This window comes from Rutidosis leptorrhynchoides, chromosome 1 (assembly GCF_046630445.1).
Source record: "Rutidosis leptorrhynchoides isolate AG116_Rl617_1_P2 chromosome 1, CSIRO_AGI_Rlap_v1, whole genome shotgun sequence".
NCBI lineage: Eukaryota > Viridiplantae > Streptophyta > Magnoliopsida > Asterales > Asteraceae > Rutidosis > Rutidosis leptorrhynchoides.
The window spans coordinates 611,702,905-611,728,549 of NC_092333.1; the positions used below are offsets into that span (position 1 = coordinate 611,702,905).

At 32.1% G+C, this 25,645-nt stretch overlaps 2 protein-coding genes across 4 annotated transcripts; one reads left to right on the forward strand and one right to left on the reverse strand.

Annotated features, from left to right (window-relative positions):
• The first annotated feature begins 7,063 nt into the window (after positions 1-7,063).
• On the forward strand, positions 7,064-10,117 carry LOC139884947 (uncharacterized). The gene is made up of 3 exons (XM_071868911.1): positions 7,064-7,450; positions 8,047-9,323; positions 9,817-10,117. The coding sequence occupies exons 1-3, from the start codon at positions 7,441-7,443 to the stop codon at positions 9,838-9,840; spliced, it is 1,311 nt and encodes a 436-aa protein (XP_071725012.1). The 5' UTR covers positions 7,064-7,440; the 3' UTR covers positions 9,841-10,117.
• A 4,131-nt stretch (positions 10,118-14,248) lies between these two features.
• LOC139884958 (uncharacterized) lies at positions 14,249-16,983 on the reverse strand. Of its 3 annotated transcripts, XM_071868927.1 has the most exons (6): positions 16,690-16,983; positions 16,131-16,242; positions 15,065-15,219; positions 14,817-14,956; positions 14,606-14,628; positions 14,249-14,434 (listed from the first exon to the last, which is right to left on the reverse strand). In XM_071868927.1, exons 3-6 carry the CDS (start codon positions 15,142-15,144, stop codon positions 14,312-14,314), a joined length of 366 nt encoding a protein of 121 aa, XP_071725028.1. In that variant the 5' UTR covers positions 15,145-15,219; positions 16,131-16,242; positions 16,690-16,983; the 3' UTR covers positions 14,249-14,311. The 3 variants fall into 3 exon arrangements, 2 of the variants coding, with proteins under 2 accessions (XP_071725028.1, XP_071725020.1); XM_071868919.1 differs by lacking the exon at positions 16,690-16,983 and having other exon boundaries at positions 16,131-16,300; XR_011771953.1 differs by lacking the exons at positions 14,606-14,628; positions 16,690-16,983 and having other exon boundaries at positions 14,817-15,219; positions 16,131-16,300.
• Positions 16,984-25,645: the final 8,662 nt, after the last annotated feature.

Genomic DNA, 25,645 nt, shown 5'->3' on the forward strand with positions numbered 1-25,645 from the left:
ATTTTTAGTTTTTACAAACTTAACCCCCTAACTTACATTAAAATACAAATCGAACCCCTCACTTTATACCTATATTCTAAATTATTATTTATCTCATCACTAACACCAAAAATACTGAATAATAACACCCACCACGCTTTACCTACTTGTACACTGCGCTCAAATAGTAGGACCCACATAGGCCACTACTGTCCTACAATTTTTTTTTGTCTCCAACGATAAAAGAAGCAACTTTCTTAAAAGGAACAACATTTCAATGCTACCAAAAGATGTCGAAAAATATTCTTTTTTACAAAATAGATCAACTATCTTTAACGCTAAAAGAAGCAAATTTCACAAAAGAAACAACCCTTCAATGTTAGATGTCGAAAAAAATTCTTTTTTACAAAATAGATCCACAAAAGGAAAGACTTTTTTTTAACACGCATTCAAAACGGAGCCCCCGGCGCGAAGCAAGGGCTCCATAACTAGTTTTTATCTATTTGGTGATTATAAATATGTATATACTATATATACATATAATCGGATATCTAAGTGCTCATTGTGTGTGACCCCGTAGACTTGTATATAAGCGGTAGTATAGATTTGTATTATGACGTGCACATAAACCAACAGTCCAAAAACTCTTGACTCATATATTCCCCTCCCAGATCAGAGTGAAAGGCTTTAATGGTCTTTCCAAGTTGATTTTCTACTTCATTTTGGAATATTTTGAACGTTCCAAAAACTTCATGTTTATGTTTCAGCAAGTAAACATAACCATATCTACTATAATCATCAGTAAATGTAACGAAGTATGATTCACCATGTCTAGACATAGTTCTAAAAGGGCCACATACATCAGTATGTATTAGTCCTAAAAGATCTTTAGCTCTTTCACCTAAACCGGAGAAAGGAGCCTTTGTCATCTTTTCACATAAACATGACTTGCACACATCAAATGACTCGGAGCCAGTTGATTCCAAAAGCCCATCAGATTGGAGTTTTGAAATGCGTTGTTTGTTTATATGACCAAGACGACAATGTCATAGATAGGTATTATTCAAGTCTTGCTTGATTCGTTTAGCAGTACAGGTATATACAGAATTATTGTTTGAAATCACACCATGCATATCAATTTCAAAAATACCATTACGTGGATAAGCATTAAAATAAAAGATATTATCCTTAGAAACTGAAATACCAAAGTGCGTAAATGTAAGTTCAAAACCAACATCTTTCAAAAGAGAAACTGAAACTACGTTGCTCGTAATACTAGGAGCATAATGACATTGTTCCAACAAAATAATAAGACCACTGGGTAGAGTAAGCTCATAAGTTCCAATAGCTTCAACAGCTGCTCGATCCCCATTGCCCACTCTTAAATCCAGTGTGCCTTTCATCAGTCTCTTACTTCTTCTCATTCCCTGCATATTGTTACAGATGTGAGTACCACAACCAGTATCAAAAATCCAGGAATCACTAGAAAAAGTATATAACTGTATATGAAATATACCTGATTTGCTGGCTTTACCAGCTTTGCCTTTTCTCAACTCAGATAGGTAGGAGGGACAGTTCCTCCTCCAATGGCCAAGTTTTCCACAGTGGAAACATTCGGCATCTTTCGCTGGATTTTCTTTCTTGGGAGGTGGTGGAATCTTCTTCTTAGCAATTGACTTTCCTTTTTCTTTTCCCCAAGTGTTCAGATTATTCTTTTTCACCTTACCATCCCTAATCATCAGGACACTCGGATTAGAAACCTTAGATGGAATATTCTGTTCAGCAGTTTTGAGCATCGAGTGCACCTCTGCCAGAGATTTCTCCCAACCTTGCATATTGTAATTCATCACAAATTGGTGATACGATTTTGGTAGTGAAGCCAAAACTGTGTTCACAGCCAAGTTAGGCGGCAAGGTAGTTCTAAGTTTTACAATCGGTCAATGTAGCTTTTCATTTTCAAGACATGAGAGCTCACTGATTGACCCTCCTCCATTTTGCATGTTTGAAGAAGCTTATAAGTTTCATATAACTCTTGACTAGCTTGTTTCTGAAATATATTTTTCAGCTCAGTCATCATATCATATGCTGTACGATCTTCCATTTCCTTTTGGAGGTCAGAAGTCATACTAGCAAGCATGATTAAAGCTATCTTCTCTTGCTCATCAAACAACTTCTGATAAGCATTCTTTTGAGCAGCAGTAGCTGTCTCAGGAGGAGCTTCGGGTAAGGGTTCTTCAATTTTGTTCAACTTCCCTTCATATTTGAGAACGATTCTCAAGTTGAAGTACCAGTCTAGGAAGTTTGAACCATTGAGTTTCTCCTTCTCCAACAAAGAACGGAGAGTGTTTTGGTTTACGTTTTGATTGTTTGACATCTACAAAAGAACAAGATTCAATTTAGTATTTTCGATATAAAACTTTAATAAATTAACTACCCAAGTTTTTATATATTTTAAAAACAATTAATTTACGAAAGCCTAAGATCCACATAGAGATTTCATAGCCACATCTGTTGATCAGCTAGCAGTTATGGAGTCTATTGGTAGGTAGCGGGTACCAATTGGATCACAAGTTCAACTCTTAGATCTTTATGAGACCTAGAGATATGTGTAGTCCAACAAACTACTATTATCTACTGGCGTGTTTGTCTCATCTTTGCCTCGAACTCAGGTCTCACCGTGAATACAATTAAGTCGTCCAATTTGGAAACAGTGAAAATTTAGCCTAGTCTAACTCGTAACTAAAAATCCACCTCGTGGCTATAATTCAATTAGGTCTCATTGTAATTAAAAAATAACGAGGAGTGTTTGCAAGCTCATTGGATGGCATGACTTAAATTTGACGGGTATATTGAAAAAGTTTGTGTTAACGAATAATGCATACACACAAGATTCGTTACACTAATTGTTAAAACATGTTAACCAATTATATATGTCGATCGTGTTTGTGTGTCTAGTTTGTTATTTTATTTTATACGTAGTATATAAAATTTAACAAATACACAAATGTGTATCGTTTTAAAATAATTTTAAAAGATGTCACCCATATATATTATTTGAGTTTCAAAAAATATTTAACTTTAAACTCGTTAGAGTTTAACATTTTTAAAATCATCAATTTTAATCTTTGAAACTCGTTACCGATTTTATTTGATGTTTTCATCAAAAACAATTTGCATATATTATAATCAGCAATTAAATATAAAATGCAATAAATAAAATACAACCATGCATCACACACATACATAGCCTAGCCCAAAATATCCTATGCTTGATCCCATGAGCCGTCATGGGATCAAGAGGTCAAACTAAGGACAAACCATAGCTCCCACTTGATTCAAGATCCAAGTGAAAACTTGCCGAACACCATCGTTGTTAACTTGACATGTTCGCCATCTTCTAAGTCAAGCTCCAAGTTGCATCTTTATCTTCAATCTTCATCTTATTACATTTATTGAAAATTGAAAATACTACTAGTCTAGTACATTTACAAATTGAAATAAGCCTAAATACAATACTATAAAATTGAAAATAAACAAAATACAACTTTGACTTCTATGACCTCCAATTAAATCAAAACAATATGGCATAAAATTGCCGTAACCAACAATCACACATTGGTCGGGGCATTAAAGGCTGTGTATGCAATCACAATTTAATAACAACATTATTAAACCTATATATGGCTTGTCCATGGTTACAATGCATGTGTATAACCATGGAATAAAATAAATATTAAAAAACCAACAATTATCCAAGCCATAACTTTCTAAATTCAAAATTTAAATAGTGAATTTCTTCAGATCTTATTTGTGCGTCATGAGGTAATCAACAAAGTTGACTTTCAAAACCATAAGGGTTTTGACTTTTACCAATTCACCACAAAGCTAGATCTAAGAAAATTACGCGACAATTAAGACGGTGTAAAAGCGGCTCTTGATACCACTGAAGGAAAATCGTGTGTACTTTTAACAATTCAGATTAACGCAACGGATAATTAAAATAATAATCTTCTATTATTTTATAAATAAAATTTACAAGATTTAATAACCACTTATTTAATAAAACATGCACACGATTAATTTATCTCATGGATCCAGTTACACCATAATAATTGTCATGAATATTAAAATTACAAAGTGGAGTTAACGGTATACCTTTCTTGAAGAAACTGATGAACGGAGAGAAACATATGATCAAAGAGTATGATCGTCTCTTTGGATAGTCCACTACACTTTCAGACAACGCCAATGGATGCTAGTCCAGAACCGAGTAACGTATTAAAATAATCTAATTATTTTAATAACCAATAAATAATGTTACGAAAGCTTCTTCAGTTAACAAGAAACAAAATAATGGTATGGTTTTGTTTTCGACTTTCGTGTTGCAGCAAGACCAAACGAAAACTTATTTTGTGGGGGTTTTTTTTTTTTAATCGACCCCCTCTCACAAAACTAATGAAGTATATTTATACATGTCTTAGTCGGTGGAGAATAAATCCATTCTTTTCGAGCGTATCCAACAAGAAACAATATTACAACCAACTCATCAAAGTTGGTACACAATCTTTACCATGTTTATTATATGAACGTAAAACAAACAACCCTTTTTGTTTAATTATATAAACATTATTAATTAATTAAAATATCAATTAATTAACTATCAATTAATTAATAAATTAATTATTTTCGTTACTCGAATAATATATATACATGATACATATTATTAATCTGACGTCTAGGTGTATATATGTGTGACCCCGGAGGCTCAACTGAATTTAGCCATATAGTTATATGTTGTACCTTGCACATTAATCCTACAGACATGTCACAAGTTGACGGTAGGGATGAAAATGGGCGAGAAAAAACCCGTTACTCGCGGGTACTCGTGCCCGTGATGGGCGGGTAAATTTAAAAAAAAGTTACTCGTGAGTACGAGACAGGTGATACTACACACACAGATCTCGAATCAATTTGATTTTTGGACCGGTGATACTACACACACAGATCTTGGTGTGGTAAAAATTTGGTGCTGATCAACAATCCGATTTTGAGATACGAATTTTCGATTTTGGGTAGTTTTCAGGATGAATTGTTTGGGTTTGATGACGCGAGTGTGAGACGATTTTTTCTCAAAAACTTCTGGCGATACGATCTGTATTTTTCGGGGATGTTGGTTTTTTACGTGAGCTTAGGAGGGTGGTTTTATCTCGGACTTAGAGCGGATGAGTAACGAACAAGATCATCGGGTTGATGATCGACAGTGGGAGTTATCAGGGTAGTTTGGTGCTTGCATAGTTTGAAACGGGATGACCAAATAATTGGTCAAATATTTTAAGATGCTTGGAATATGAGGCAGAACATGAGCTTTCTAGGATTGTTGTGGGTGTTGAAAACTCGGTGTGAGTTTGGTATCCGATGAAAGTTATCTAGCTACTCTGAGTTAGACGATTAGTGGGAGTTGTGGTGATGGTTATGCGACGCAATTCTCCAATGTTCTTCGTATTAGTTTGTTTATTTTGGATAACACTAGGGCTTCGAATACTTGTGGTACTCTCCAATGGCAAAGTAATATGTGACTGACCGGTGTACGAACCAAGTTTCATCTTGAGTAGTCGCAGTTTAATTCTCACTCGTACGGTGGGAGCGTGCTTGGGTTGAGAAGATGGGGTTTGTGAAATTTATAGCTATGATAAGGCCAATGTGCCAGCGAAAATCGGCCGGATGCGTAATGTTGGTAAGAAAATGGATTGATCGCATAGCTCGAGTAACCCATATTTTGTTGCGGGACAGAAGAAGATCCCGTCGGTGAAATTGAATATTATGTTGAGCGGAGTCTTGGAGTAACGATTGCCACATATCGTTACAGAGTGTTGATTGACGTTGTGTGTTTTGTTTTGTTTTGTTTTTGACATTTTTGCAAATGTATTTTGGTTGTGTGTGAATGAGATAGATAAAATTAAATAGATGAAGTATATGAGATTGATAAATAGATGTATAGATTAATGAGTTGAATGTGTTGGGTTAAATAGATGAAGTAGATTTAATTTATTAAATAAAAAATAAATTCTAAAAATGACATTTTCAATTATCAGAGGAGTAACAGTTGTATTTTTGATTTTTTTATTTAAATAAAGGAATTTAATGGCTTATGCGAGTGGTTGACTATGTCGAACAACGGTTCAGCGTAGGGCGCACATCAACGACGGAGGCAACCACGCGTGCTAGTATCGGCGTAGTTGAACGGCGCGGCCAACGACTCACCGATACTAGCGGTCTAATAGTCCATGATTTGATTATTGATTATGAACAATATTTCAAAAAGGAAGACAAAAATGAAATTCGAATGATCCAGTCGTGCTAAAAGCATAAAACAACACTTTCAAGTTAGACAGCAAATTAAACACATAAAAAAAAAAAAATCTATTAAAGGTATCCATATTAAAATGTTTGTTGACCGAAAGATTTTTTCAATTTTAAGATAGTGAAATATATGTGTAGAAACTCCTCAAACGTATAAAATGAATAGAAACAAAAAATTTCATTTATTGAATATACTTATGGAATATAATGGCATATTAAACACTAAACAAAATAATCAAACTATTGATTAATCATTATCTGTTTAAGATGATTTTACTACATGATTTGCTGTAAAGACAACTTTTCTACAATAAAATATAAAAGTAAGAAAAAAACATGATGATTTAAGCGGACTGGCCGGGAAATGGGGGGATCCAACGACCTTTTAAATCATAAATTTCATTTTTTGTACCGCCTTTTCAATTATGTGACCCCATGTGTCTAATATTTTCTATTTTAATAATAAATTGTTTAATTGAATTTTAAGGTCTAAAATATTTTGTGGCCAAGATGTTAATGTAATGAATACTCCGGAATATTTGATTATTTACCTAATCTATTTAGATTTAGGGATGTGTAAATCAAAATTGGTTTACAACTTAATTAATTTAATAAATTATATTTTCAAAAAAGTAAATAAAGTTACACCAACAATAAATAAGAATTGTAAAGCTTATTAATTGGTTAATAATTGATTTGAACCAATGTGTATGGTTACGCTTTTCAGACCAAAACCAACAAAAACTGAAATACCCCTTTACTCCTTCTAAACCCCAAAAAATCGATCCGTTTGTATTCTTGCTAAAACGACAAAACAGTTAACAGTTGCAACAACCATCATCGATTTTGATTCACTTTCTTTATTTTACTAAAATCAGTTTTCTCTTCTTTTGGGTTAAGTTTCATTTGGTTGAAAGATTCAATCTTTACTAGGTTTAATCTGAATCTTGTTATGTGGGTAGCTATAATTCGTCCTGCAATTCATCATCTAAAGAATGAATTGTCGTTTTGGATTATTGTGATTTAGTTGATGAGTCGCTATGAGTTTGTGATCGATTAGGTGTTGCGTGTATTTTACATTTGGATGTTGTCGCTTGGCGTATGAACACAGGTAAACTATTTCAATGCATACTAATTGTTTGTATAAATGCCTCTGTGAAATTATTTATGCTTTTGTTCATAAGTCATCTTTTTTTAGTTGGTTAAAGTAATTATGTTTGTAAACTTGGTCTAATATGAGGTTGGAATTCAAAGTACTTTCAAGTTGAATCTTTAAAAACAGGGCTCAAATCTTTCAATCATATACTGTATGTGTTAATACTAAAAGAATAAGTTTGGGTATGGTTATTTTGAATAATCCTTTTGGTAATATATATTGAAGTCTTGATGTTATTTATACATGAAAGTTTTCTTTTCTTTTTTTTTTTTTATATTATATGATTATTTGATTTGGTTTAAAAGTTAATCCATATTCATGTTTGTATCTAGTATCTACTATATATGTTCAATGATCATGCTTTCAACTTTGGGGCAAAATAGCCTGAAACTTTTTTAATTGCTGGATAATTTGGAGCATTCGATGAATATGAATGTTACTTAGTTGTTGATGGCTATTGAATATGAGGCTTCAATTGTGTAAAATTTGAAGATAACTCATCTTGAATAGTTTCCGATTTCTGACTTTATATTTTGATGATGGAACTTCAGCACCAACCATGACTGAAAACAATAAAGATTCGAATATAGCAGTAGAATCATCATCAAATGCATCTTTAAAAGAAGCACTTTTTGCTCAACAACAACTTTTGCAAAAACTTTACAACGAATTGGAAGTTGAACGAGAATCATCTGCAACTGCGGCTAGTGAAGCATTAGCGATGATACTGCGTCTTCAAGGAGAAAAAGCTGCAGTAAAAATGGAGTCCGAACAATACAAGAGATTGTCAGAGGAGAAAATGTATCATGCTGAAGAGTCTATGGAAATATTTGAAGATTTGATTTACCAAAAAGAAATTGAGATTGCTAATTTGGATTACCAAGTTCAAGCCTATAGATACAGATTATCAAGTTTAGGTCTTGAAGAAGTTGGATCAAACGCGATAAAATTTCCCGAAAATTTATTGCAGTTGAATGAAACTTCGGTTACTGAAACAAGCCCAGAGAATCTTTCTAGGAGAAATTCGGCTCCGCCAAAATTAATAAAAATGGCGTATTTGAAACGAGGTAATCTTGAAAGAAATCGGTCTGTAAGTCCAGAATCTGAAAGTGAAAAGTTGGATGAAAGTCAACAAAGTATTGAATCGGATAAACAAATGGATGGTTCTATCAGTTCGTATTGGGATCAGCTTCGAAAGTTGGATAAAATAGTTGAAGAAATAGCAGGAGATCAATACCCGAGTTTAAAGGGTAGATCTTCAAGATCGTCGGACGCGCTTTCTCAACTTAATGAATCGGATCAAGCAAAAAGCTCAAAAAAGTTGGTTGATGAGGAGATAAATTCAGATGCATGTTCTTTGAATGTGCTCGATGTATTTGAAGTCCCGGAGACTAATGAAAATATTGTGACCCGTGAAAAGCAATCGAAACTTAATGGGAAATCGGTCGTGGGATTTGAAAATAAGGTTGAAAAGTTAGTAAATTTGTCAACAGATGTTATGACTTTGAAACAAAACGACATGAAAATGTTCTTGCCTAGAGATAATATTGTTGTTGATTGTCGCATGGAAATTGATCGTGCTTCGACTGATGTTGTGGAATCTCAAGGGTCATCTCAATTAGCGAATATAACGACAGAGATAACACAAGGTGAGGGTCAAGATGTAATTTCACAAGAAGTTAGTAATACAGAAAGGGAAGATATAATGAGATTGTTAAACAAGATTAATGAGAAATTAGATTGTATACAATCCGAGATTAGAAATGGAAAAACGGAAAGCAAGAAATCGACTCCGGATTTTGACTTACCCATGCTTCAGCTTACAGAGGTATAATAACATCATCTTAGTGGTAGAAAAATGGGTGGGGATTCAGTTACAGGTCAAAACTGGTATCTTTTGGTGGGGGGTCAAAATGGGTCTGGTTGGGTTGGGTTGGGTTGGGTTGGGTTGATCAGCAAATGCATGCTTTCCTTGGCAAATTATAAATGTATGATGTGCCAAATATGTTAAGATAATATATGTTTCTACAAAAGTTACCTTTCCTTTTGAATAAAGTTGTTTAGTACTAATATATTTTAAATGCATTTGAATACACCATGGATGGCTTTCAACTTGTTTGACCTGTTCGGCCCATTAATTTATTTTCTTCTTTAGTTACATCTTTCAGCTTAGTTTAACAGACAAACATAGCACAAATCGCCTTATTTAGAGATAAGTAAGTCAAAATCGCCACTTTCAGTCTACATCCCTAAATCATTGTTTGTATGCACTATATTTTTTTATCTGCATTGGTAATAAGCATATTGTCATTTATGTGCAGGCAATGCTTCATTTTTGGCTCTGATTTGAATGATAACCAACTTCTTAATTCAAGACTCACTGAGGAAATAGCTGCTACTTGAAACTGCAGCCACCATACTAGAATGCGAGTATTTTTGTTCCTAACTATGAAGTTTGACGTGTAGAGTGAGCGATTGTTGTGATTTGATTGGTTGGTAGCGTTGTATATCTGTCGTACTGCATATATACTTGTATATACCATGATGTTTTTGTGTAAAAGGTGATTGGAGTTGTGGTCGCCAAAATGGTTGATTCAATAGAGGTGAGATATATCACTTTAATTTCTTGTGTAAACTAAAACAAATAGTTATCAGGTGAATTGCTTTCTGTAACACTAGCAAGGCAAAATGATTATGTAAGGCAAAATGGGAAAACTTGAAAGAATGCAGATTATGTTTGCATATGTAACTGTCAAACTGATATCAATATATGTTTATTTGTATATACCATATATGTGTCATGCCCTTGTACAAAAGTTGCAGTATTTGGTTAAAATTTGCTTTTATATCGCATTTACGCCATAGTTATATATATATATATATATATATATATATATATATATATATATATATATATATATATATATATATATATATATATATATATATATATATATATATATATGTATGTATACTATTATTGACTTTACATGCTAGTTTTGCTTGTTATTGGAAATTATAACAATTGTCCAAGGAAGTTCCCATTTTGGGAGGAGCATCAGCTCTACAACAGATGCATCTGTAGTTTCTATTAAAATTCTATAATAACGATGTCATTATTAGGCTAATTCATTTGTTAAAAAAATCAAAAAATAAAAGAAAATTTTTTTAAGCATGGTGGATAATGTCATTAATCTAAATAACTTTGAATTAAAATTAAATCTAATTAATTAATTAATTAATTATTATTATTAAATCTTTTTAACAATATTATCTCTTATGATTGGATGTGGATTGTTTATTTGTTTAATATGCATTTTAGATGTTTGATGAAATGTTCAGCTGACGAGTTTCTTAGTCGGACTCTGTGGTTCCACGGGTCATTAAACTAAACGACTTTAGCATTTACGTTCAGTTAATACCTAAAACATATCATTAAACTGTTTCGTTTAAATAAATCCGTGGTTACACGGGTCATTTCACTAGTATATATAAAAGCACACTCTTGTAAAACTAATGCAACACATATAAAAATGTCAGATAACTAGTCACAGTGCACAATGAAGATGAAATTCTTAAGTATATTTATATGGTCTATGTTTGAGACTCCTTGCGTAACTTAGCTAAAAGGAACAACTGCCGATTAGTAGACAAATAAGTTGGATATTCTTACCATTAACAGAAAATATATGTACTTGTCATCTTTTGTTTCAGTTCACACGTCAATCGTTACTTCAACGTTTCAATCAGAACAACGTTATAATCAGAACAATGCGATCGCGTCTATGACTACATGTTAGGTTTATAAATTTAATAGAGTTTAGCACATCCTTTTGGCAATGATTATATTGACACACTATGCATATTACTATTAAGCAACCTCAAACACTTGCTTATCATGTAGTTTACCACATTGCATTAAGCCTCATAGACATCAAAAGGAGATTCTCCGCACCAATATAGCAAATATTTGGTGTATTGGGCTGTTTCAATAACCTGCATATAGTAATTGTAATTGTACAGTTTAAAAGGTGTCGCTTTCAAGTTAGTAAATAACCGCTCAGTACAATACTTTAAAGCACACTAATCACAGCCCTAAGGGTTATCGTTAGCAAAATCCATAACTTTAAGTAAAAATGAAGCGAAATCTATTGGTCATACACATAAACTGTTAACTATTAATCTGCAAAATAGAGAATCACATTCTATACTTTCAATAAACACTATATAGGACAAACACCAAAATATTTTATTCTTGTTTGTGCTCTAAATCGGTAAATCTAATTGCAAATGAAGTCGTTGATTGTCCGAAACAGTCTCAAAGTGTATGACTAATTCTCAAATTCGATTTTGAAAAAGCATATGACTTGATGATTGGGCATATATAGTCAGGTCATGAATGCAATGAGAATTGGATGGAGGTGAAAACAGATAACGCCGTACATAGGACGAATACCCTAAAGATCACATAATATAGTTGATGACAAAATAATGAATACGAATAGCGTGTAAGAACCAAACTCCTATCACGTTGAGCATGGGAAAATGGTATACAGAAAAATATCAAACATCCCCTTATGCAACCTCCACACACACAAAATCACTACAAAGAACGCCACGCAGTATCAAACTATCTAACCATATAAAAAGTAACTATGCATCGATCAATACCAAGGCATCTAAACATAATCTTCGCTTATCAGTTCGTGCAAAAGGTTCCTGATGATGAAGAGTCAAGAAAACCAACAACCAGTCACATAACTGTAAGACTGTACCTATGGTAAAACACTTTAAACGTCCTGATGCCAAAACTATTCAAACAACATAAACTGAACCAATACAGCTCTTTGAGTCTGATTAACATCATCACAAGTTCGAAATCACATACTTAACCAGAAACAGAATGAATAAGCATACAAATATAACTGAGAAAAGCTTCAGAAATTTTGAAGTTATTGTTAAAGCATATATCAATCATATCATATTCAGTACTAAATCAAAACATGATCAGCAAGCACAATAATAGCAAATCACTTGATAAAAAAAAAACGTAATGAGTTTATAAGATATAACAATTTAGGGGGGGATACTATTAATACTTTAGATGTCAAATATCAATCAATTGGCAAAACAACACACATATCAAATTCGGATCCAGTACTACTAATTCTATATTACCCCATGCTTTCATTTCCGTATACATACAGACCACATTTCCCCCAAATAAAACCCTAATTTCACAAAAGTAACCTAGCTTGTTGATGCACCATCAGCATGCTTCTTCAATCCACCACAATCGTGATCATTATGATCATGATCATGACAATCTTCATCATCGCTAGAATCTTCATCAAATGGTTTTTGTTTATGAAATATACAACATTTTTTGGAGCTCTTTTTCTGAAGAAACTCGTTATCGACCGTCCCTTCTTTCCACGTCACCTTTTTCTTCCTTGGAGTTAGGGTTAATGTAACGGTGGTGGTTGTGGGTTGCGATGGAGCTGTGTTTTCTAGGGTTAACGTTGTTGTTGTTGTGGTTGTTGATTGCCTTGCAGGTCTCGCCATTTTCAGAGAATTTAAGAATCTAGGGTTTGGTATGTGTTTTTGTGTGTGTGAAATTGACGACGAATTTGGGGGAAATTGATTTATATAGGTGTCTGTGAATCGGATATGCGGTACTTTGTGAGAAGCGGATATACGGACATACGGTAGAATGGTCTCCAGTGCGACGTCGTACGGAAGTAAAATGGATTTGGTTAATTAGGCAAGTACTATTGGTTTGAAATACTACTAGTTTATAACCCGCGATTTCGCGAGTTTTTTAAATAAAATATCATGAAATCAATTTTGAGAGGTATTAGAAATGAATTGAAATGAATAATCATTGCCAAACAAAAACAGATAAATACTAATGTTATAAAATCACTTGTACAATAAATTAAATAATTAAGTAACACGGAGTAAAATACATTAGTTTAATGAATCCGTAGCAAGTATACTAATAAAGTGAATAGTAGAGAAATAAAAACGAACATTCCATGTTTGTGCACGTAATTGCTTATAGTCTTTTATAGCACGCATTAAATAACAATAATAATTTTGCGAATTTTTTAGTAGTGAGTGAGCCTTAGCTGAATCTTGGTCAAAGTACTTATATAACTAATGAGCGCCTCTAATGCGTCAAAAAATGTGAGAGTTGTAGATTATAGTCAGAATAGTGTTGATATTATTGGTCATTTTTTTAAAGTATAAGCTGCACTACAAATTAAAAATCTTTCGGTATATAAATTATGTAACCAAGGCAAATACATATACATATACATATACATATACATATACATATACATATACATATACATATACATATACATATACATATACTGATAAAATGTAGATTAGGTGCAAGAATTCGCGTGGTATTTTATTTATAACTTAGTGTAGTACAACAACAACGACAAAACTCAATACCACATAAGTGGTGTGTGAGGGAGGTGAGACGTAGACAATCATTCCCCTATACGAGAATAAAGTCAAGTCATTTCTCCACCTAAAGTGAAAACACTCTCAAAAGTAGAGAAAATCATCCCTCTCTCTATTCGACGGATAGAGAGATTGCTTCCGAGTGGACCTCCGGCCAATAAGTAGGAAAAAGTTTTTTAAAAAATAAAATAAAATAAAAAATAAAATTGAGACGCCATGAAAATGGTAAAATCAAATTTCCATGGGTTTTAAATCCTGCCTGAAATTTAACTTAGTGTATTACATTACTTATAAAAATAAAAGTGAGGTAAACATATAAGAGGCAACACACTTTATCTAGCAAACTACTGAAGAAACTACTCCGTATAAAATATGCATTACCAGCCTAGATGTATGTTCATTAGAGACGCAATTCATTATCATGAAGACACCAACATGGTCCCAAATAAATGAGGGTCCCTGCAGTGAAATCATAAATAAATAAATAAGTTCAAAATTGATCAAACCTAAAGCAACTACATGAATTCTAAAATAATTGTGATTTGATCGAACAAGTCGTATAGTTAATTTGAATATGCAGTTAGAAGTAAAAATGAAAAGAATTAGTTCCTCATGGATAGGCTGTCTAACCTTCCGACCATGAATTCCTTTTGCTACACCAAAGTCATTGAAAAATCAACAAATATATGAGGCGAAGTCATTCAAATGCAACGTTAACTTACGTATAATCAAGCTTTATTTGGTTACTATACGTAAATTTGATAGCTAAAGGATCAATTTAAGTTAAAAACCAAATGGCATAGCAGTAATACATATGAGAGTATATATATAGATGGTTGACCTGGAAAAAGAAGCACCATGGGTACAGACTCATCTTGGAAACCTGGGTAACCAGCAACAACGATGCCATATAGTCTCCATATGTATCTATAACCCACAGACCGAAAATAGCAGTTGGTACCAATAAAGATGTTATAGCTCCTGCATCAACATGAAATTTTACTTAACCCAATCTCATGTAAATCACCAACCCATACGATCATGAATGTAATTAAATCAAACATAAGTGGCAGAAACATGGATTCGAACATCATTGTAAGGCTCCACAAGTTGGTTTTCACAGAAATCAATACATAATGTAGCTTCATCCGAAAGGGGTTGCTTGTCATATGTTGGGATTTTCTTCTGTTCTAAAAGATCCCAATAATTCTCAAACTAAAAGGTATATGCATTTAGTCTGCAACCTGAATGTACAATAGAAATTTCAAAAGTTAGATATATACAATAAAATTTTAGGTGAAGTTAGTTAGGTATTCTGCCATTTATGACTTGGGGCTTACTTATAAAGGTGTAATGTGGGCAACAATGATCTTATAGACACAAACCCATTTTGACCCAAACTAATTTGTTCAAGGGTTCCACAAAGCTACAAGATAAAAGAAGTGGTTATGTTCCACCAACATAATGCATTATTTTTTAGAGTTGTCTCATAGATGATAAATCAACAATGAAACTCAAAAAGCCTTCTTTGTTGATGAAATATCTAAAATTAAGCCCGTTAACCTAGTTGATACATAGAAATATAATTAACTCTTTACAAAGAGGGGTGTTTTAACTCTATGTTTGGCAAATTGATCATCCATTTAAGTGATCAAACACACAACCATAAACCACATCTATCTTTTACAAAACCACTACAAAATCATTCAGCTACGCCAACTGTATGTAGGTTTCTTAGTCAAAATCACGCAAGTTTATAATAGTAAAATAGTTCAGCAAATGCAAGCACATGTTTAGAGACCAATTTAGAATGAATATGAAATGACATTGTTATCTACTGCAAGTTCATTGAAAACATATCATTCTAATCATTCGCTGAATAATATTTACCCTTGAAAAATAACTCACAATCAAGAACAAACATAGGAACCTGATACATGGCCTATGCCCTATGGCCCACCAGTAAATGAACATATCGACCAGTTTTCCAACATGTCTTACCCACCCATTTTGGCCTACCAAGTAAATGAACATAGTAATGGATAACAGAAGATACACCAAAGATGAAAAAAATTATATAAAAAATGTAATGTATTAATGTATACAAAAAAAATTTGAGCTTGAACTATGTAGAACATGAAGATGAACATCTTACTTGCAATTCAGGTAGTATAAAAACATGAAGCGGAAACGCTACTCCATGAATACAAGATCAAGGCTTTGAATTTTTTTTCCTTCAATCTCGAGACCAGCTTCTTGATGTTATCCTAAAAAGGATCCTTCGGGTAATAATAGAAATAATAATATAGTATACTATTAAAATTGTAATATCCCATACCCCACATTGGTGGGATTGGGTATTGTTGTTGTTGTTGTATTAAAATTGTAATATATTTTAAATTTTTAATTAAAAAGCAAGTAGTTTTCTTACCAGTAAATGCAACAAAGTCAGTGACGATTATAAATATTCACGAACATGTTATTTTACTGTTAAGTTGCTTCAAATCGAGATTGCGACTCATGTTGTAGGAATATGAAATATGAAATTAATAGTATGATTTATAATTATGTATGAAATTGAAAAAACGTTGCTACAAATCGATCCAATTCAACCAAAAATACTATCAGATTGAATGTAAATGTTTGATTGTGGATAAGAGCTAAATAAAGATTGAAGTTGACACTTTAATGAATGATTTGTACAAATTTGAGACCTCGTTTTTTGATTGTGCAACGGATTTGAGTAGGTTATTCATCTCCAGTCGCTAATTCATCTTCAATCGTGAAGATTGAAATTTCATATTGGATTAACCCTTGAGATTCGCCTTGCCAACAAATTGAATTGATCTGGTTATTTTTCCTTACTTTGGAACCCTAATTACAGACATTGTTGGGTTTGATATGAGAAAGGCAGTATTTTCTTTTTCTTTGAAAGATAACCGTAGCATTCCTCGAAGATATCTGTACACACACAGGAAACTTGTAGAAGAGAAGAAGCAAGGAGTTGCTGAACTGTTACTCGATAAGATTTTTTTTTTTTTTTTTAATATTTCGTAGTAAGGGTAATGGAGTAATTAGTTTCTGTAACTGCCGATTAAAATCTTAAATGACGCCATTATCTATTTAGATGGATAAGATTAGAATTAAGGAACATATCTAAGGGTGCAGCTTTTAACACGTGGGTTTTTTTAATACTAACAACAACAACAACAACAACAATACCCAATCCCACCAATGTGGGGTATGGGGGAGGTTGATCGTAGACAATCCTTCCTCTATCCTAGAATAAAGAGCGATCATTTCTCCACCCCGAGTGTAACACTCCCAAGAGTAGAGAAATTCTTTTCTCTCTATATTCGTCAGATAGAGAGATTGCTTCCAGGGACCTCCGGCCAGAAAGTAAAAAAAAAAAAAAAAAAAAAAAAAAAAAAAAAAAAAACGATACAAACGAGACGCCATGAAAATGGTGAGATCAAATCTTCATGGGTTTTACATCATGCCTGGGGTTTAATTTAGGCTCTAAGTGGCGGTAAAGTCACCAATAAATCGATGCTTGCCGTTGACTCACTTAGTATAGATAAGAAAGATACCCTAACTAAATGGGAAAGATACCCTAACTAAATGATGCCATAATAGTTTTAATAGTATAGATAAGAAAGATACCCTAACTAAATGGGAAAATTGTTTGAAAATGTATCGAACTTTCACTAAATTCTCATTGTATGCATTCAACTTTCAAATCTCCTATTGTATGCATTCAACTTTTAAATCTGTACTATTGTATGCATTTAACCTGTTATAACAGGTAACCTTTCAGGTCACCTTTTCAAACATTTACATCATTAGTCCCTCATGTTTATAAACCCTAATTTCATTGGTCCTTCATGTAACTTATTACCCTAATTTCTTTAACATGTCACCTTCATCAATCTTCATCCATTCATCATTATTGAATTAGTGTAAATTATCCGTAAATTCTTTAACTCAACATTATAAATCGTAATTTATATTTGTATACACTTAATTAATTCCACCCAAATTCACTTTTATAAATCCAACAGATCTGAGTTTACGAGCATAGATCCATCAAAAACATACATCACAGATCCAAATCAGATTTCTACTTCATCATCATTCATCTTCACTACTAGAACGAAGCAGATTCATAAATTGTTCATCATCATTAACAGATTTAGGTGTTTTTGATTTTGAAGTTATATCAACAATTTGGAGATCAAGATCTGAGTTCCCAAAGCTAAAACGCACCTTCTTCAACCATCAGATTCATTTAACAACTCCAAAGTTGTTTTAGATCTAGAAGTCAAAGTTTATTGTTCTTCGATCAACAATTTAATTCGAGCAGATTGCTGAGTTTTAGATGTTATGATTCAGTTTCGAGTGTTTACAAGATGATTACAAGCTACTTTGATTCGGGTTATGTTATCTGAAAATCTCTAAAATTCAACCTTGATCTTCAAAGTCCATATGCAGAAGTCGCTAGTGTTTTTCTTCGATTTCCAAATTTTATTGTTGTTTTAGTTGTGAATCCTCATCAAAAAGTGTTTATCGCTGACTATGAAGGCTTGAGGAATTGATTTTCATGATTAATTTCATCAATTGAAGATTTAACGTTCATAGCAATTTTTGAACGAACTGTTATTGCAGGAAAAGAAATGAAGAAGAGATGAAGTATGATGATAAAATGGGGTTTTAATTTTTTTTTAATGAATTTCGAATGGAACTTAACGGAAAAAATTAACGAACGTTAAATTGAGGGATCAACCATGTAATTTTTTCTACATATTGACCTGCTACCTGAGGTATAAGTAATTCAATGCATACAATAGTAGAGATTTAATAGTTGAATGGATACAATAAAATATTTGAAAGTTGGATGCATACAATATGAATTTGGTGAAAGTTCAATGCATTTTTAAATAATTATCCCTAATTAAATTGGTTAAACTAACCAAATACAAGACTCACCCGACACATCAAAAACCCGATCTACGCTCCGTACAGAGAAAATTATCAAATGAACTTGATGCCCTTGATGGTGTGAACATCTAACAATTTGATGAAGTCGAAGATCATCCCTAACTATCACAAGGAGCCCAAAAATTCAGTTGTCGAACCCACCATATACATGCACATACAATTAGGGTGAAACTCCCGTCATCGAAGGCCGGAACTTAATCATTAAAAATAACTGTATTTTGTGTAAGAACCCACATCCAGTACATTAAACTCCGCTCAAAGTTTAAAGAGGATGAACCTCGAGAAAAAAACATATTATAAAGTCTTTGAAGAAAGAAGACAAATTCACTGAACTAGATTATGCGGTTCGGATTTTTGTCAAAAAACGAGTGTATTAGTGAAAAATGATTGCATGGGTGGTTTTTATTCCCAAGGAAGCATTTTTTTCTTCTTGAAAGAACATCCAAAGTAGAAGGTACCTAATGATCCGGTTGCTAGAGTTCAAGCAGAAAATCTGGATGTTGACCCTGTTGATGAAAGTCAAGGAGACCCGGTACGACTATCGCAAGACTTTGATGAATCGGAGTTGTTTGAGGACTGTCATACCCCGTCCTAAACCATCTGGACGAAGTCATCAACATTTGGTCCCATTGCGATGATCGACTCCAAGTAATGTCTTTAAAATGAGCAAATGCACAGCGGAAGATTTCTTTCTTACCTGAGAATAAACATGCTTTAAAGTGTCAACCAAAAGGTTGGTGAGTTCATAAGTTTATCGTAAACAACAAAATTCATTATTTTGATAGACCACAAGATTTAAATGCTGCATGGTACAAATGGGCCCGAATCCTATACCCACCTGTAATGTACATTCGATATCTTTTAAATACAGTACACCTTTCTCGTGTACGAAATCATCTTTCATAAATCTTAGTAACCGTACACATATCTCATACACAAAATAACATACACATAACCTGTGTATAAAATCATTCTCTCGATACATAACATTTACTTTGCTTTCATAGCTTGGCTTGGTAACCGACCTTAACATATAATGTGCATAATAATATCCACAAAACAGAACATCTCGTCTGTATAATAATCATATAAACTTCGAAGTACTAAACACCACGCCCACTAGACCTTCCGTCTAGTGAACATTCTGGGTGGGTGTGTTAAACCCGGTAGCTACCTTTAGAATTCGCGTCAATTAGGCGTGCACTAATTCTCAAAATTAGTGATGTTCCCTAATTCTTAGGTTACCAAGCAATAATAATCAGGGGAAAAATATTCATATCAAATGTGGCAATTATCACGTCCACATAATTCAATGGTGGCAATTATCACGTCCACATAATTCATTCGAGGAATGTTTTGCTTGTGTCTATCTCGTCAAACATTTATAAAAGCATTTCATTTATTTGCAGTTCAAAATGTATTTCAAAAGCATTTAATAAAGCAGTTGTAAAAGTAGCGCATGTATTCTCAGTCCCAAAAATGTAAAGAGTAAAAGGGAATCAAATGAACTCACGCATATAAATATTGTAAAACAGTTAATAAAGCATTTGCATGTATTCTCAGCCCAAAAATGTAAAGAGTAAAAGGGTGCAAATGAACTCACCATACGATATTTTGTAGTAAAAATATGCATACGACGATACTGAACAATGCAGGGTTGGCCTCGGATTCACGAACCTATATCGTTTATATATATATATATTAGCACATATAATTGAAATCGAATGAATATATATTTTATTAATGATATACTTGTTAATTATATGTTATATGTATTAATTATAGTTTTATGTAACTAATTGTTATTTGGTAAAATAATACTAATAAATAAAAGTTGTATTATCTTATAATAATAATGATAGTAACAATATTTATTAATAAAAATAATTATAGTAATAATAACCATAATATTAATAATATTATTAATGATAATCAAAATAATGATAATAATAATATATATTTATAAATCATGATAATGATATTAATAATAATAATGATAATAATATTAATAGTGATAATAATATTTATTTTTAATCATAATAATGATGTAATAATAATAATATCAATAATAATAATAATAATAATAATAATAATAATAATAATAATAATAATAATAATAATAATAATAATAATAATAATAATAATAATAATAATAATGATAAAAGTATTAATAATAATAAGTAAATAGGAATTCTACCTCAAAGATGTAATCAAAAAAAATATGCCCAAGTCCGGGTTTAAACCCGCGATGTCCCGATAACATCCTAACCAGTTGAGTTAATCTGTCTTTCTGTTTTATTTCACTGAACATATCTATATAACCCGTATCATCATATGTTCCATCATCATCATCATATTATTAACATAATCTAATATCATTATCACCTAATCCACATCCATCTAACATCTGTCATCGTTTAACAACGTCATTAACATCATCACGTTCTCTTTCAACACCACTATCATCATTGACATAATCTTAACCATAATCATCATCGTGTACATCACCATTGTAACTCATTACGATTATCATAATCATTATAACCTCATTATCGTCATTTATCTATCATCTAACATCATGATCATCGTCATTTACGTCCATCATCGTAGTAATATCATGATCGTATCATCATTCTCGATCACCATTTATCATCATAGTACCATAATCATCATAATTTCTACAATTAGGTTTCAACCCAAGAACCAATAAAGCAAGTTTTTGGCCCAACTAATAAAATAATTACGGCCCAACTATGACTTGATCCAACAACCTTAGTTGGCCCAACATGAACCGTAGCCCAATCAAGAAAAGAAAACACAGGATCATTTAGTAAAAAAAAATATATCACAGCCTAAAAGGAAAAATTGGTCATGATCGACTTGTCTAGTTGTCTCGTACATCATCATCATGTCATATTCCACTATCTCTTATTTACTCTAATTATTTAACTTGTGTCTTCTTGACTAAAACTAAAATCGGAACATGCTGTAGCAGAAAAAAAAAAGAAAAAAAAGAAACAGAAAACAGTATTATAGCAGCGTGGTAAGTGATTAACCATGGTGGTGATTGTTGGGTTCGTTATGGTAGTTGTGGGTGGTTTTGATGGCGTAAAACAGCAACATTAACCGTTGTAGCAGTGGCGATGGTTGATGATTTACACAGAAGAATAAAAGTCGAGTAGAAGTAAACAACAATAGAAATTAGTAGCAGTTTACAAGATGATGCGATGAAGGTTATGGGTTCGGTGGTCTGCAGTAAACTGAAGTGGTTTTGTGCTTGGGGTTCGATATGGGTGGGTTTGTGGTGGTCTTACTACTTAATAACCGATATCAACACATGTGGGTTCGGTTAGTGTTACACCCAAACAGTAGCAGTAACATAATCACAGGTTATGGCAGTTTAATGATGATGATGGCATATTGATGTGGTTTGATAGAGGTTTGGATCTTGGTGACTGTAACATAAACAAAAAAAATAATAATATAAATAATAGCAATATTTTAATGGTGGTTCCATAGTGGTGGTGAATGGTGGACGGTAAAGGTGTTCTTGGTGATGGTAAAGGTCGATGGTGGTGGTGTAGAGGTGGTGGTGTGTTTATGGGTTAGTGACCGGAGGTGAGGTGATGGAAAAGGGTGTACGACCGAGGGTGATGAAGGTGGTCGTGTTGTAAACAAAAGGTGAGCAAGAAAGGTTCGAAGGTGAGCATGAAATCATGTTGGGGCGTTCGATGGTTATTAAAAGTAGAAGGTTTAAGATGGTGATGGGTTTCATCGTATTGTAGTAGCCGAAAGTGGTGAATTGAGGTGGTTTTGTTGTTCGAAGAGCAACTGTAATTATCTTGTAAATGGTTATGTTAATCGAACAAGTTTTGGAAATAGAAATAAATAACATGATAGTGGTGATAGAATCATAGCTTGGTTACTGTTGGTTTGGTCATCGGAACATAAACAGATAGATGATGGTTCATCATAGGTATTGACCAGCTAGTTGTTTTTATAAAGGTGATGAATTAATTGTGGTTATGAGATGTCATATGTCTATATTCTATATAAGTTATAATGCAGAGAAACAACAAAAGGTACTCAATGATTTGTGGTGTTTGTCAAAAGAAAAACGGTAATTAGAAAAAGAAAATAGTAAAACTAGTTTTCATGTTTTGTAAGAACTGAAACACGGTTAAAGTATATGTAATAAACAAATAATAATAATGAAAAAGAATCTTGTGAGATCAACAATTTGCAACTTCTTTTGGATTTGTTTTATCGACAATTTTAATAGGATAGTATTTCGTAGTCCATTGTTAATCAGTGGCGGATGAAAATGTCTTCGGGAAAATTCCATATTTTTAAATTAAATAATTTGATTTATTTTGGTCATTATGGTATAAAATTTAGTCGTTAACAATTAAATAAAAATTACATTAATTATTCACTTCCAACCCCAAGTAAAATATAAAAAGTTTTAAAATTCAACAATTAGTTCCTAAATACATTTTTAATAAACCTATAATTTATAAAACTCATTTTTGAATCACCGTTTATTTTTAAATCACATAAGTTCGAATTTAACTTGTTTAATATCGATCGAATGACAATTGAGTGTTCTTGTCGTTTTATTAAATAGATTCGAAATTACAAAATATATATTTAATATACTTTATTTATATAGATGTGTTTTAAATAATAATTATCATAATATCATATTTTATTTTTATTTTTATTTTACCTAATTAATTAAAGCATACAATATTTTAAATTATAATTCAAATACATACAATATATATATATATATATATATATATATATATATATATATATATATATATATATATATATATATATATATATATATATATATATATATATATATATATTTATATATATATATATATATATGTATCTATTTACAAATATTTGTTCGTGAATCGTCGGAAATGGTCGAAGGTCAATTAAATATATGAAACAGTTCATAATTTTTGAGATCCAACCTAACAGACTTTGCTTATCATGTTGAAAATACAATATCGTATCGAGAGTTTGATTTAAAATTAGACGAAATTTTTCGGGTCACTACAGTACCTACCCTTTAAAGAAATTTCGTCCCGAAATTTGAGTGAGGTCGTCATGGCTAACAATAAAAATGTTTTCATGATGAATATGAGTTAGAGTTTTATCATTATTGATTAATATGGACAAAACGATTCGATCATGTGAAGCGTACGAGTGAAGCTATCACAAAAGAGTGAAAAGTTCCGTCTGAACTTTTGACGTAGTCATGGCGGATTTTCGGAATTCAAGGAATTTAAGGAAATCTTCTAATCAGAAAGAAAATGTAATATCATGATTAATTAGCAAACTGCTGGAATCACGGTAAGGATAGAACTATCAAGAAAATAATCTCTTGATATGTTTAGAGGTTAAGTAGAATGAAAGAGTTATGTATCATGGCACATGATGAGGGTAAGATCTGTGAACCATCATCACGTTCCATTAGAAATTCAGCATGACTTACTGTAATATAATCATGTTGGCCTGACGTCATTATATTATACTAACTCATGCTTCAATTCCCAACACTTTTCCAGAAACCATTCATAATTCAAACTCGAATTTTAAAGAAATTTAGAAACTAAGATAGTTTCCTTTATGACGTAACACGGATAGCACGAAGAGATAGATAATTTCGAATAAAGATATTTATGAAGGTATCTTCAGAAATATCTAAGATATTTATAACAAAAGATACGATGATATCTTTAGAATTTAAAATATTTAATATCAGAAGATGATGAAGAAATTCGTCCGCAAGGATTTAGATTAAGGAGCAAGGTATTCGCTAAAGATTTCATCAGCTTTTTCAAAACTCAGAAAACTGATTCATAGACTAAAGCGCTTTTCAGAAATTCAGAATTAAAGTTTTGTAAATTCAGGAGATAGAATATATATATATATATATATATATATATATATATATATATATATATATATATATATATATATATATATATATATATATATATATATACTTATATATATACTTATATATATATATAATTGTTGTCGTAGAATCGCTGAGGAATTCGAGATTATCGATTGATGCCTCCTGGTATTTGGTATGGTAATTATCGTTACAAGATGCCGATGAGTTCATGATAAGACTTCAATAGATAAATATAGTGATTTGCCAGAGAGATTTAAACCAAGGAGCAACGAGGTTGCTTGTACATCTGCTGGTAATATGGGGGAATATAAAAGGTTCTCCGGTAACAATAAAAGAGCACGCATATATATCAAAGTTATAATATGTAACGACCCGGAAATTTCCGACCAAATTTAAACCATAATCTTTATATGTTTCCGACACGATAAGCAAAAATCTGTAATGTTGAGTCTCGAAAGCTTTGAAATCTATGTCATGTATCCAATTACATTCGACCCCTGATTAATCCCAACGATTCACGAACCATTAATTATGGAATATATAATTATATAATGTATAATGAATATATATATTATATATTTTTTTTTTCACATAATTATTATTATATGTATAATGTAAAATATACTAAAAGATATATAACATGATACTCAAAATATGATATTAAAAATAATCACTAAATATTATATGATTAATAATATATATTTTTATCATTAAGATTATTATTATTA